The following is a 14236-nucleotide window of genomic DNA, read 5'->3' as shown; positions in this document are numbered from 1 at the left end:
CTAAACCTATTACTCCTTGTCCTGTCATTACAAGACCTTGTGAATAGTCTCTCCCCAGCCTTCCTGTAGCCCCCTTCAGATACTGGAAGGCCACTATAAAATTTGCTCAAAGCCTTCTTCTCTCCAGGCTGCAGAGGCTCAATTCTTGTAGCCTGTCCCCATAGCAGAGCTGCTGCAGCCCTCTGATCATCTTCATGGCCTCCTCTGGACTGGCTCCAACAGTTCCATGTCTTTTTTGTGTTGGGAGCTCCAGAACTGCACCCAGTACTCATCAGTGCACATCTCAAGCCATCCAAGACCTAGATGATTAATAGAAACCCTGGAAGAAGTAGAATGAAGACAAGACACGTTTTATTAAAAAGCTCAAAGTGTCAAGCCAGAGACTTCCATTTAAAAGAGACATGTGCTCAGCAAACTATGGAGCAGTTAGTGTAACAATAATGGGGGCCAAAACCTGGAAATAACTAGATGAGATACAGTGATGAAAACTGTGTGCTTCTTTAGGTGTAACTTCTGTATGGGCTGAACCTAAGTATTGCTTTGAGTTGCTAGCATCTTTTTCTTGGGAAGACAAACTGAAGGAAGCTCAGCAGAAATTCAGTATATGAGTTAGATGCAATGTGGCATATGATTAAATGCCTTTGAACCTTTGTGATGGATTATGCAAAATGAATAATCTGTATTAATTTTGATATCCAGGCAATGATTGTTAGTAACTGTGGAAACTGTTTATTAACATTAAATCTGGCCAGAAAACTTATTCACTAAGTTCAAAAACACACAGGTTGGAATTTTATACATGCAGGGAACAGGCAAAACTGGAGCACTTATTTCTTAAATTGGCAAATGCAAATATTATACTGTAAGAGGCTCTTAAGCATTTACAGAATTATTATTACCCAACTCACAGGGGCTAGCTGCAGTCCCAGGCAGTGCCGAGATGCTTTCAGGGAACTCTGTCTTGTTGGCCATCTAGTTCCAAACTCCCCAGAAGCCAGGGAGGTTGGAACTAGATGATCCTTGGATGATATCTTTGAGTCCCTTCCCAACCCCTCACATCCTATGATCCCAGTCCTGTGCTTCAGTGTTGAGGAGTTTGACACCAGCTGTATTTTGGAGGCTCTGGCCCAACCTGCTGTTCCCTGGCTTTGTTCATGTGCATTTCCCTGAGAGAAAAGGATATGAAAGGGGGCTGCATAGTGCTGCAGTGTGGTGAAAGGGATTGATGTGTTTGGATGTCAGTGTGCTCTGGAGCTGAGTGTGGTATCTCGCAGGGCTCCCTGCTCTTCTGGGATCCAGGCTGTCCATTTACCTTCTTCTGCTCTCCTCCCCAGAGTCAGCAGGTTTCTGTGTTTGAGCCTGGGTGGAGTAGAGCCAGGAGAGGAGTAAATGGTGCTTCTGTGCTGAGGCAGGCTGTGCCTCCTGCCCTTCCACAGCGTAAGAGCTTGCTCTGTTAAAGACAATGGAAATATTTGCAGAGCAAGTTGCTACTTGCTAGGAATAAAAAAGCCTGAGCCTATTCTTATATTAATATTTATTTAACACCACAGTGTTAAGTGAACAGTGCTGGAGAGGAGGGAAGCTATTTATTTTTCACACAGCAGAGGCATTTTGGAAAACAGAGATGGCAACACAAAGCTGCTGAGAGAAGTGAGTGGCATGACTGCTGGATGTGCACGCAAGGAGTTCTGAAAGAGTGGACTGCTTTCAGATCACTGGGTGAAAAGTGATCAGCAGGATAGCAGAGTATGGCATTGGAACATGCTGTTGTTTTCAGATTTATGTTTCTATTAATTTGCTTACTGATTTTAAGCCCAAAACATAGCAAGTACCACTTAGCCTAATAATACTTTATGGTGTGGAAGTATTAAAAGGATGAAAAGACAAAGGATACACTTGGAGTGCTGTGTGCAGTTCTGGAGCCCACAACACAAGAAGGACATGGAACTGTTGGAGCCAGTCCAGAGGGGGCCATGGAAATGCTCAGAGGGCTGCAGCAGCTGTGCTATGAGGACAGGCTGCAAGAGTTTGGACTCTGTAGCCTGGAGAGGAGAAGACTTTGAGCAGATCTTATAGTGGCCTTCCAGTATCTGAAGGGGGCTACAGGAAGGCTGGGGAGAGACCATTGATGAGGTCTTGTAATGACAGGACAAGGGGGAATGGGTTTAAACTGGCAGAGGGGAGATTCAGAGTAGATGTTAGGAAAGGGTTCTTTGCAGTGAGGGTGGTGAGACACTGGCACAGGTTGCCCAGGGAGGTTGTGGAGCACAGAATCACTGAATGTGATTTTTGATCACATTTGTTGATTCTGTGCTCCACAACCTCCCTAGAGGTGTCAAAGGCCAGGTTGGATGAGGCCTTGAGCTAACTATTCTTGTGAGAGGTGTCCCTGCCTATGGCAGGAGAATGGAACACTGGATGATCCTTGAGGTCCCTTCCAACCTAAACCATTCTATGATATGGGCTGCCCGGGAGGTGGTGGTGGAATGGGCTGCCCGGGGAGGTGGTGGAGTTGCCGTCCCTGGGGCACTTCAAGGCAAGGTTGGACGTGGCACTTGGTGCCATGGTCTAGCCTTGAGCTCTGTGGTAAAGGGCTGGACTTGATGATCTGTGAGGTCTCTTCCAACCCTGATAATACTGTGTGATATTCTAATCTCATTCTGGATTACACTGCCTGCCTGACCTTCAGCCATAGTTTTCCTAACTTAAAATAGAAGAATCAATTATCCAAGTGAGATGCATATGTAGGCATGTGAAAGGAGAGACCTTTCTTTACATATAAGAAGGATTTCTTGTAGTTCTTCTTTCCTTATGGAACATTTGGATTTCTTTTCCTTTAAAATACTGGAATTGCTTTTCCAGTTAAAAAAAAAATTCATTATTGCCTTGACACCTTCATAACCAGGATTTTTTTTATGATGTGGTTTTTTTGTGCTTGTGTGACTGATTTTGCCCACGAAGCAAATATATGGAATCAAATCAGTTTGCTATAACTGAGAAGGGGTAACAGACTTCCTTAAAAGTACCTTTTAACCAAATCCTATTTACTTTATTTCTTCCTCATGAGGTGGTTTGCAGAGAGTCCACTGGCTGTATGCACAGCAGCAATCATTTATAGAGTGTTCACTAAAAGCAGTGTGATCAAGCTAAGTAAGCAACATTTGATGCACACACTAGATTTTGAAATGTTGCTGCCTTGGAAGAGTCATCTTTCCATGTGGTGGTGATTCAGCCCAGAGACAAGTTGCAGGGAGAAATGAAAAACAGAAATTCACATATTGGATGGTAATTATGTGTACAGCAATGAGTGAGTAGTTCAAAGCCAATGGATTTCAAGTTGTCGGAGGATGTAGGGAGGCAACTAGGAAGGTTAAAGTCTCCTTGGAATTCAAGCTTGCAAGGGAGGTCGAAGATAACAGAAAGGGCTGATTCAAATACATTGCAGGAAGAAGTAACACTGGAGGCAATGCAGGCCCTCTGCTGAATGAGGAGGGTGCCTTGGTGACAGGGGACACAAAGAAGATGGAGTTACTAAATGCCTTCTTTGTCTCCATCTGTACTGCTGGAGACTGTCCTCCGGATCCACTCACTCCTGAGACACCAGCAGACATGACAAAGGAGAAGTTACCCTTGGTTGATGAGGATGGAGTTAGGGAACAGTTGAGTAATCTGCACATCCATAGATGCATGGGTCCTGAAGGTTTGCACCTGTGGGTGCTAAGGGAGCTGGCACAGGTCATTGCCAGACCACTCTGCAACATCTTCAGTAAGTCATGGTGGACAGGGGAGGTGCCTGGGGGCTGGAGGAGGACAAACATCACTCCAGTCTTCAAAAAGGGTAAGAAGGAGAACCCAGATAACTATAGACATTGCAGCCTCACCTCCATCCCTGGTAAAGTAATGGAGCAGCTTATCCTTGGCACTGTCCTTAGGAATATCAAGGACAAGAGGGTCATTAGGAGCAGTCACTGTGGTTTTACCAAGGGGCAGTCATGTTTGACCAACCTGACATAGCCTTTTATGGGGACATAACCAGGTGGATAGGTGATGACAGAGCAGTGGATGTGGTTTATCTTGATTTCAGTAAAGCATTTGACACTGTCTGCCACAGCATCCTTCTGGCTAGGCTGAGGCAGTGTGGTCTGGATGATCAGGTAGTGAGGTGGATGTGAACTGGTTGAAGGAAAGAAGTCAGAGTTGTGGTCAATGGGATGGAACCTCATTGGAGGCCTGTGACTCAGGGTCCCTCAGGGAATAGTACTGGGACCAGTTGTGTTCAATATATTCATCAGTGACCTGGATGAGGGCACAGACTGCACTGTCAGCAAGGTTCCTGTGACACCAAGCTGGGTGGAGTGGCTGCCATGCCAGAAGGCTGTGCTGCCATTCAGCCAGATTTACATTGGAGAGTTGGGCAGGGAGAAAATGGAATGAAATTCAAGAAGGGCAAGTGTAGAGTCTGGCACCTGGGAAAGAACAACCCCAGGGATCAGTATAGGTTGGGACTGACCTGTTGGAGAAGCAGCAAAGGAGAAAAGGACTTGGAGGTCCTAGTGGATGAGAGGTTGTCCATAAGCCAGCAATATGCCCTTGTGTCAAGGAGTGCCAATGCCATTCTCGGGTGTATTAATAGAGGTGTGGCTAATAGGTTGAGAGAAGTTCTCCTCCCTCTCTTCTCTGCTCTGGTTAGATCACATTGAGAATATCGTGTCCAGTTCTGGGCCCCTCACTTCAAGGACAGGGAGCTGCTTGGGAGACTCCAGCAGACAGCCAGAAAAGTGATGAAGGGAATGGAGCATCTCTGTTAGGAGAGCCTGAGGGAGCTGGGGCTGTGCTGCTTGGAGAAGAGGAAACTGAGAGGTGACCTCATTCATGTTTATAAATATGTAAAGATGAGTGCCAGGAGGCTGGAGCCAGGCTCTGCTGCATGATGCCAAATGACAGGACAAGGGGCAATGGGTGGAAGCTGAGGCATAGGAAGTTCCATGTGAACTTGAAGAAAACTTTTTTTCCCCTGTGAGTGTGACAGAACTCTGGAACAGGTTGCCCAGGGAGGCTGTGGAATCTCCCTCACTGGAGATATTCAAGACCTTCCTGGATGCATTCCTGTGTGATCTGGCATAGGTGATCATGCTTTGACATGGGAGTTGGACTGCATGATCTTTCAAGGTCCCTTCCAACACCTAACATTCTGTGATACCAAAGATAAGGGCTTCAATTACCGTGGCATGGTGACAGAATACATAAGAAGGTCAATGCAGATGAATATCTGTTTCCTAACTGCTGTTAAGCATTTCCTTAGAGTGAACACATTGGATACACAGCTTTGTGTTTAAAGTTTAGCACTTTCATTTGCTTTCAATAAAAGTATGGTCAGTAGTCATCAGGATTGGCAGCCTTTGATCCTGCTTACTGCATGTATAGGAGCTGCATGCACTTTTGGCAGTGCTTCTGTGGTGGTAGTCATGGAAAAACTTAGGATTTACCCAGATCATGTGCTTCTTGCTGGAAGGACCTGGGTTGGCCCTCTCCTCCTTGCAGTGGATCTGCACTGCTCCTTGACGGAGTGACAAGCTGGCTCAGCCACTGCTGCAGTGACTTTCAGTTATGGTTCCCTAATATTTTGCTTAGAGTAGCATTATGCTTTTTCAGACAGTGTATAGTGAAGAGTATATACTTAGGAACTTATGTGTGCAGATGTTTTGCTTCCTTCAAAACAAATCTTCCTTCTCTTGCCCTCCCCTCCCCTTTCCTCTCCTTGCCCTCCCCTCCCCTTTCCTTCTCTTGCCCTCCCCTCCCCTTTCCTTCTCTTGCCCTCCCCTCCCCTTTCCTTCTCTTGCCCTCCCCTCCCCTTTCCTTGCCCTCCCCTTTCCTTTAACATGTTTTATTTTAAGGTTGCCATTCGTTAAAGTGCAAGCTTAATCAGCACTTAGAGAATCTGTGAGGTGATGAGCTGTGATCTCTTCTGGGAAGCTAGAGCTTTATCAGACTATATCAGAAATGAGACTTGGCCTGAGCTGTGAGTGTAGTTGCAGTGATAAAACCTAGCACTTTCTTTGTAGATTCAATAATGAAAATTACCAAACAGGTTACTTATCTCCTTGGAAGTTTTCAGAGAAGAATAATATTTCTAGCTGGAAATGTCTTTTTGGGAATTATCTTGTAATAGAAAACAAACAAACAGAAATGATGGGGGGGAGGGGGGGAAATGAATTAGGAAGAGAACAAATTTGTTCTTCCCTAGTTTCAATTGTTTTTCAGTTAGTAAAATCAGGGAGGTAGCCAGCTAGGAAAAGTAACTCACAAAAAATAAATCTTAATACTCAAGTTAACACTTAAAGGGGCAAGAAAGTGCTGTGTATACTCATTATTCTTCCTTTTCTCCTAAACTCCCAGCAATGCAGACTGCTTCTGTAAATTTTATGAGGAGCAGGGCAGAAATTTTAAAAGAAATGGATAATGTAGAGCATATTTTCAAAGTTACAAAAATATTGCTTACATCCATCCATACTCTTTATTTTGTCTTCTAAATACAAAAATAAAACAAATGAATTAAAAATCCCCTCTTCCACAAATTAATTTTGGGCTAATTGATTTTTTTTTAAAAACAATATCTTTTTAGCTTATCTAACATATTGAATTTGTCCAAATCTGAAAAGCACAGCTGCTGTAACGTGACAAAGAATTCAGACAACTGTAACGTGTTCACGATGGGGAAACTGACTTCCCACATTTCTCATAGCTGCGTTGGAGTGTTGCTGCTGAGAGAGAGTTTCAGAAGCAAAAGCATCAGATTTCTGCTTGTACACCTTTGTGCTGGGAAGCTATGTATGCTGTGGGAAGCTGTCAACTTCTTTGAGGTGCCTTTTAGAAGTCTTTTATAGAGAAACATTGTTTAATGTAAAGGAATAAGTTGAACAGACAATTATAGTATCATAGAATCAGTCAGGTTGGAAGAGACCTCCAGGATCATCCAGTCCAACCTAGCACTCAGCCCTGTCCACCATGGCACTAAGTGCCTCATTCAGACTTCGTGCAAACACCTCCAGGGATGGTGACTCCACCACCTCCCTGGGCAGCCCATTCCAATGCCAATCACTCTCCCTGGCAACAACTTCCTCCTGTGTCCAGTTCTGGGCTCCTCTATTCAAGAGAGATGTTGACGTACTGGAATGTATGCAGAGAAGGGCAACGAAGCTGGAGAGAGGCCTACAACACAGCCCTGTGAGGAATCATAGAATCAATGAGGGAGCTGAAGGTGTTTAGCCTGGAGAAGAGCAGGCTCAGGGCAGACCTCATTGCTGTCTACAACTACCTGAAGGGAAGTTGTAGCTAGGTGGGGTTGGTCTCTTCTCCCAGGCAACCAGCAACAGAATAAGGGGACACAGTCTGAAGCTGTGCCAGGGGAAGTCTAGGCTGGATGTTAGGAAGAAGTTGTTGGCAGAGAGAGTGACTGGCATTGGAATGGGCTGCCCAGGGAGGTGGTGGAGTCGCTGTCCCTGGGAGTGTTCAAGCAAAGGCTGTATGGGGCACTTAGCACCATGGTCTGGTTGATTGAATGGGGCTGGGTGTTAGGTTGGACTGGATGAGCTTGCAAGTCTCATCCAACCTGGTAGATTCTATGATAGAGATACAGTGATTATTCTGGGGGAATGTAGATGAGCAGCTTGTCTGAGTAATTTCTCTTAAAGCGAAATCATTGATGTTAGTAGAAATTGCCTTCATTGATTTCTTTTCCAAATGTACCTCATAGTGGCATTTAAATTTGTGTTGTAACCTGCTTTTACTCAGTTCCCACTTTAGTATCTCAGCAGTTTTCACGTGCTTAATTGACTTAATTTTTCTACAGTGAAGCCTATGATTTTGTTTATATTGTATAATTCTCTTTGATATTACTTTAACAGTTTTAGTGCAGAGAATTTCCCAAACTAGAGAAGAGTAAAATGAAAATACTGTAATAAAAGTGGTTTGTTTTTTGATGTAAGCTTCACCATTTTAATTTGTAGGATGTGCCTGGATGGGGCACTTAGTGCCATGGTCTAGTTGATTGGACAGGGCTGGGTGGTGCTAGGTTGGACTGAATGAGCTTGGAGGTCTCTTCCAGCCTCACTGATTCTGTGATTCTATACCACACTATCTTCTTCTTGGTGATCCTGCCCTGCTAAAAAGCAATCTTAGCACAAGATTCATTAAAAATGGCAGGTCTTACTAACTTTGAATGTATTCTGTGGCGTTTTCGGCAATTCACAAGTATTTCTGATGAAGAGATGCTAAAAAGATGTTTTGTGATTTAAGACTCCATTTATTGCAAAATTAATTGGTTTTTATCTAAGATATTTAAAGTATGACTCATCAAAGAGAAGCTGATGTTGCTCCTAGTCCATTTTTAACAGTGTTCTTGTTAGTGCTCCCCGAATTATGTGTTATAGATAGCAAAGTGCAGAAGTGTATCTATATGAACTGTTCACCTCCTCCTATTCCCTTCTGCATCCCTCCCTCCCCCCTGCCAAATCTGTTGTTTTCCCTTCGTTTTACAGAACCTGTGTTCTGCTTTGAAAGTGAAACATTGTGGGAGTTTGACATTGCTGAGAGTGGACTGCATTTTAGGCAGCAAAGAGCTAACGTTTAGAACACCACTCCCGAACACGAGAAGGCACTTGAATGGCAGAGGGAAATCACAAATTTCTTTCCATTGTTCCCTACTGTTGAGGAACCTCAGTTGAAGAATGTGCACCAGGGGTCTCTGAGTGTGTGGTGTCTGCTTCTTGGGCTCACTAACTTGATTTTTGCCAGGGAGAGCAGGAAAAATGAACAGAACTCAGGAGAGACTAGAAGTTTAGCAGAGAGATTTCAGAAGGTGTTCACTGCTTTGAAATGGTAATTTTCCTGTGCTCCTTGTTCAAACTGGGCACTGGAAGTGAGGGGGGCTTCAAAGAATTGCCAATGCAGAAAGGCTGACATGAGGGAAAGAGGTGTAGGAGAGGAGGAGAAGTGTTCTCAACTCTCCAAAGAGTATAAAAGTGGAGGTAGCACCTGTGTTTATCTATCCCTAGGGTGACCTCCACATTTACATAGGCTACTGAATGTACTACTTGTCACTTGTCGCTGAGTTTGCCTTTGTGTTGATATTGTAACAGGGACACTGGATGGTTTTAATGGATGTAGTTTGTTTATGTACAACTTGAGCAGAGAGAAATATTACATACCATTCTTTGAAGTCAGCTTTAGGTCACACTGAGAGGGAAGTAAAGGAAAAAGCACTGCCACCACATCAATTACACCTTAAATTCTAAGTCAGAAAAGCAGCAACTGCTTCTTGCTTGGTCTTTCACTCCTAGGGTAGGAAGAGAACAAACTGTTGTGTAGGGTGTTGTGCTGGCACAGATTTCTACATAGTTAAAAGGGATTTGTCTACTGAAATTGGGCAATCATCTCTTCCAAAGATATCTTCTGTAAATGGAAATCAATATGGTTGTTAATAATAATAGGTTTCCAAGAGTAGTACGACTGTACCTGGTAATTTCTAGTCTATTGAGTGATAAAAACAAATTCCTTTATACTTGATTGCATCTTTTTTTTTTTTCCCTCTATATAAAAGTGACTCTGAGAAACTCTTCTGTATCTTTGATTAGCCAGATAGTCTGCTTTTAACCCTGTGCTAGTTTGAGGCTAGCTGGAGTATTTTAGTGAGAGAAATGAGATTATAGGCTGTGAAAAGGAAACAATGGCGATGTCAGTACCTTATCAACTATGCTGACATTGACCTGAGTATCTAAAAGGAGCCTGTAAATAGTTTGTTACATCATTTATTGCAGAAATTTTATAAATAAACACTCAGCTAGTTTGAGGCTAACTGGAACATTTTAGTGAGAGAAATGAGATTATGGGCTGTGAAAAGGAAACAATGGTGATGTCTGCTGCACTCACAGGCTTGCTGAGATGGATAAAAACAAGAACACAAACATAAAATGGATTTTGACACTCCATTCATTGGAGCATAACACCAGTAAGTCAGTATGAGTTTTTAGAGACAATGACATTTAAAACAATCCTTTACTCAGCCAACAGCTATGATATATTGTCAGGCAGTTGCAGTTGCCAAAGCACCAGAAGCAAAGGATTGCTTTGGAAAAGGTTTGTGTGCTCAGTGTACCTGTTTTATTGCCTCTGTGGCTGCTGTCATTTCCAGTAAATTCTGAGAAAGAATTAAAGGAGAGGAATGAAGCCTTGGTGAAAAATAACTGTCAGTGAGATGAGGCTTCATTTACACCACTGCAAACTGGTACGTGGGACTTTGGCAGAGCTGTGTTCTGCATGACTGTAGGATCTGTACATCATAGAACGGTTTGGGTTTGAATTAGAAGTGACCTCCAATGGTCTTCTAGTCCGACCTTCCTACAGAGAGCAGGGACATCCTCCATTAGATCAGGTTGCTCAGCGCTCTGTTGACTCTGACCTTGAATATCTCCAAGGGTGGAGCCTCAAGTAGCCCCCTGGGCAGCCTGTTCTAGTGTTCCACTACCCTCATGGTAAAAAACTTCCTCCTAACATCCAACCTAAACCTGATCTCTAATTTAAAACCACTGCCCCATATCCTATCACTACAGCCCTTTATAAGCAGTCCCTTTCCAGCCTTCTTTTAGGCCCCATTCAGATACTGGAAGGTCACTGTTAGGTCTCCCCAGAGTCTTCTTTTCTGCAGGCTGAACACCCCCAGCTCCCTCAGCCTGTCCTTGTAGTGTCCTTGGCATTCCAGCCCCCTCATAATTTCCTGGCCCTCCTCTTGTCCCATTCCATCAGGTCAATGTCCTCCTTGCATTGAGGGCTCCAGACCTGGACGCAGTACTCCAGGCTGTATTTTCCCTGCTCACCCACAGTAAATAGTGGAATTCTTGCTTATGGCACCGTGATCATGTTGCATAGACACTGGTAATCCTACAGGCAGCCTCATCAGTGAGTTGGATGAATGTGATAGCCATAACATCAAGGAAAGAGACTCTGAAAATGAAGTTTTCAATGTAGCAGTCTTGTGGGATGATTGCTGTAGACATCTTGTGGTGATTTAATCTGTTTACTAGACAGAGAAATGTGTAGCCATTGTGAACTGTCTATAATAATTAGTTCACACTAATAAAGTTATGCCTGGATGACTGCAGTGCAGACTCCTGAGTGCATTTTTATAGAAAAATATTAACAATGCTGAGTTAAATGAAACTGAACTAATCCTGTTGTTATCTATTCTATTTATATTTTGTAAGCAAGGAGCTGTCAGCTGAACCAATGCAATAAAAGTGATGTATATACAGTTATTTATGAAATTATTGGAAAGAGGTCTCACTGGCAGGTAATGACCTTGTGCTGAGCTATGTGTCAGTGGGTGTTTCCTCTACACCTTTCAGACAGAGGTGCCCCAAGTTTTCCAACCAGGCTACTTCATGTCATCCTTGAAGTCTGCTCCAAAGGTGGCTAAAAAGGTTATCCATAGTTTCTCATGCAAATGGATCTCACCTATTGTGGAAGATCTACACTTTGGCCACAACAACCTCAAGCAGTGCTACAGGCTGAGGTCAGAGTGGCTGGAGAGCAGCCAGGCATAGAGGGACCTGGGGGTGCTGTTTGATAGTAGCAGAGCATAAGCCAGCAGTGTGCCCAGGTGGCCAGGAAAGCCAATGGCATCCTGGCCTGCATCAGGAACAGTGTGGCCAGCAGGACAAGGGAGGTTGTTCTGCCCCTGTACTCAGCACTGGTCAGGCCACACCTTGAGTGCTGTGTCCAGTTCTGGGCTTCTCAATTCAAGAGAGATATTGAGGTACTGGAAGGTGTCCAGGTGACAAACCTTTTGAGAGGTCTGGAGCACAGCCCTGTGAAGAGAGGCTGAGGGAGCTGGAGATGTGCAGCCTGCAGAAGAGGAGGCTCAGGGCAGACCTCATTGCTGTCTACTGAAGGGAGGCTGTGGCCAGGTGGGGTTGGTCTCTTCTCCCAGGCAACCAGCAACAGAACAAGGGGACAGAGTCTCAAGTTGTGCCAGGGGACGTCTAGGCTGGATGTTAGGAGGTAGTTGTTGTCAGAGAGAGTGATTGGCATTGGAATGGGCTGCCCAGAGAGGTGGTGGAGTTGCCGTCCCTGAAGGTGCTCAGGAAAAGCCTGGATGGGGCACTTAGTGCCATGGTCTGGTTGATTGGCTAGGGCTGGGTGCTAGGTTGGACTGGATGAGCTTGGAGGTCTTTTCCAACCTGGTTGATTCTGTGATTCTATGATTCTCTAATACGGATAGGAGTTGGTCAGTCAGTAGTGGATGTGACAAACTGCAGAGATGTTTTAATGCAATTCAGAACAGTGATGGTAACTGAAGCCAAAGTTTCTTAAATTGAAGTTCACTGGCATTCTTCCTCAAAAGGTGCCTTCTAGACAAAAATGTCTGTAGGTCCCAAAAGAAGGACAGAGGAAATCTTGCAATACTTGGCCCAGGGCTTTTCAGATTGGACTGACCTGTGCTTTTCTTTTCTGCTTTTTCTTTTGCTGCTGCCCCTTTGAGATTTTCCTCACTGATTCTCCAATGTAGAAGCAGTTTCTGTTGTAGCATTGGTAGCAAACTGCTTGGTAAATTCTAGCTAAGAAGGGTACCTGACCTATTTAGGGGTTTGTCTGACAACTATGTGCGTGTTCCTTAATTCAGGAGAGACGTACAACTTGCAGGAGAGGTCTGGCTTCTCCAAGAAGGCTGCTGTAGGGCTGGAAGGAGAAATAAAGGATGAGGAGCCATCTCTTCCAGCAAATACTCCTACAAGAGGCGGGTGGTCCAGACAGATGGGAGTGGAAGGAGCAGAGAGAGCTCTGGGGGCTGCAGAGCTCTCATTTAATGCAGCAGATGCTCAGTTTTGGTCTCTGCTCCTCTTTTTGCTGCATCTGTGCTTCTCTTGGAGCTGGTGCCAAGGGAAGGGATTTGCATGTCTGACATCTTTCAGACAGTTTTAAAGCAAAGCCAGACATAGCTTCTGGGGAGGAAAGGGGAGCTTGAAAAGTTTCATTTGCCCTTCTCTAAAATTGCTCTTTCCTGATTATTTTTCTGTAATAATTCGGCCTCTTCTCCAGGAAACCAGCAACAGAACAAGGGGACACATAGAATCAACCAGGTTGGAGAGATCTCCAGGCTCATCCAGTCCAACTTATCACCCAGCCCTGTCCAGTCAACCAGACCATGGCACTAAGTGCCACATCCAGTCTTTTTTTGAACACCTCCAAGGATGGCAACTCCACTGCCTCCAGAGAATCATAGAATTGATCGGGTTGGAAGAGACCTCCAAGATCATCCAAGTCTCAAGTTGTGCCAGGGGAGATGTAGGCTGGATGTTAGGAGGCAGTTCTTGCCAGAGAGAGTGATTGGCATTGGAATGGGCTGCCCAGGGAGGTGGTGGAGTTGCCGTCCCTGGAGGTGTTCAAGCAAAGCCTGGATGAGGCACTTAGTGCCATGATCTGGTTGACTGGATAGGGCTGGGTGCTAGGTTGGACTGGATGATCTTGGAGGTCTCATCCAACCTGGTTGATTCTGTGACTCTCTAATATGGAAAACATAAGTACAAATGGATCATCAGACACTCATTTCTTACATTTGTTTTAGGTGCATGGTCTAGTCTTAACAGAGGAAACAGAGATCAGGTATTGTGTTAGGAAGACCACATGCCTTCAAGCCAGCTGTGTGCAGGGAGTGTGCCACATAAGAGCATTCTCTGTTTTCTTGTACATGAGGTGTTTAAGACTGACAGAATTGAACAAAATGTTGAATAGTGGTTGAAATTACCACTTCCATCTACTTATTCACGTTTTATTTAGAAAATATACTAATAATACTGTTCTGTGTAATGAAGAAGCAATGGACTCCCAATGCTGTAATGTTTCAGCCAAGTTCAGCTGAATTGGTATTTTCAGTTTCACAAATCATTACAGAAATACTAACTGGGTAGCCAGGCCGAGACAAGTCTCTCTCCAATGTCTTCCCAGGTGCCTGTGTGCTTGTTATCAGCCTGGTGTGTAAAAAAGAATGTGATTCTCCAATGTTCAAGTGGACTGCCCACTCAGCTAAGCAGTTTACTGCTCAACACTTTATATTCATTGGTGTCACTGCTCATTCCTTGGTTGCAGCTGCAGCTGATAAAAGACACCAGAGAATTTACCTTTGTCTTCTGAAGTATCTTAGAACATCAGAAAATCAGATTTCCTTTTAAATCAAAGCAGTGGA

General features: G+C 44.3%; 2 protein-coding genes across 4 annotated transcripts in view; one reads left to right on the top strand and one right to left on the bottom strand.

The window, feature by feature from the left end:
- KCNH1 (potassium voltage-gated channel subfamily H member 1) overlaps window positions 1–14236 on the top strand; it is a 183025-nt gene that overhangs the window by 146992 nt on the left and 21797 nt on the right. The window lies entirely within an intron of this gene.
- Window positions 248–14236, bottom strand: part of HHAT (hedgehog acyltransferase) — a 215459-nt gene continuing 201470 nt past the window's right edge. The window contains exon 16 of the mRNA XM_064164441.1: window positions 248–319. Within this exon, the coding sequence (XP_064020511.1) occupies window positions 300–319 (20 nt within the window). The 3' untranslated portion in view covers window positions 248–299. The remainder of the gene's footprint in view (window positions 320–14236) is intronic.

The sequence above is a fragment of the Pogoniulus pusillus genome, chromosome 25 (genome assembly GCF_015220805.1).
Source record: "Pogoniulus pusillus isolate bPogPus1 chromosome 25, bPogPus1.pri, whole genome shotgun sequence".
Classification (NCBI taxonomy): Eukaryota; Metazoa; Chordata; class Aves; order Piciformes; family Lybiidae; genus Pogoniulus; species Pogoniulus pusillus.
Note: the sequence above shows the minus strand (reverse complement) of the source record. Positions and strands in the feature narration are given on the sequence as shown.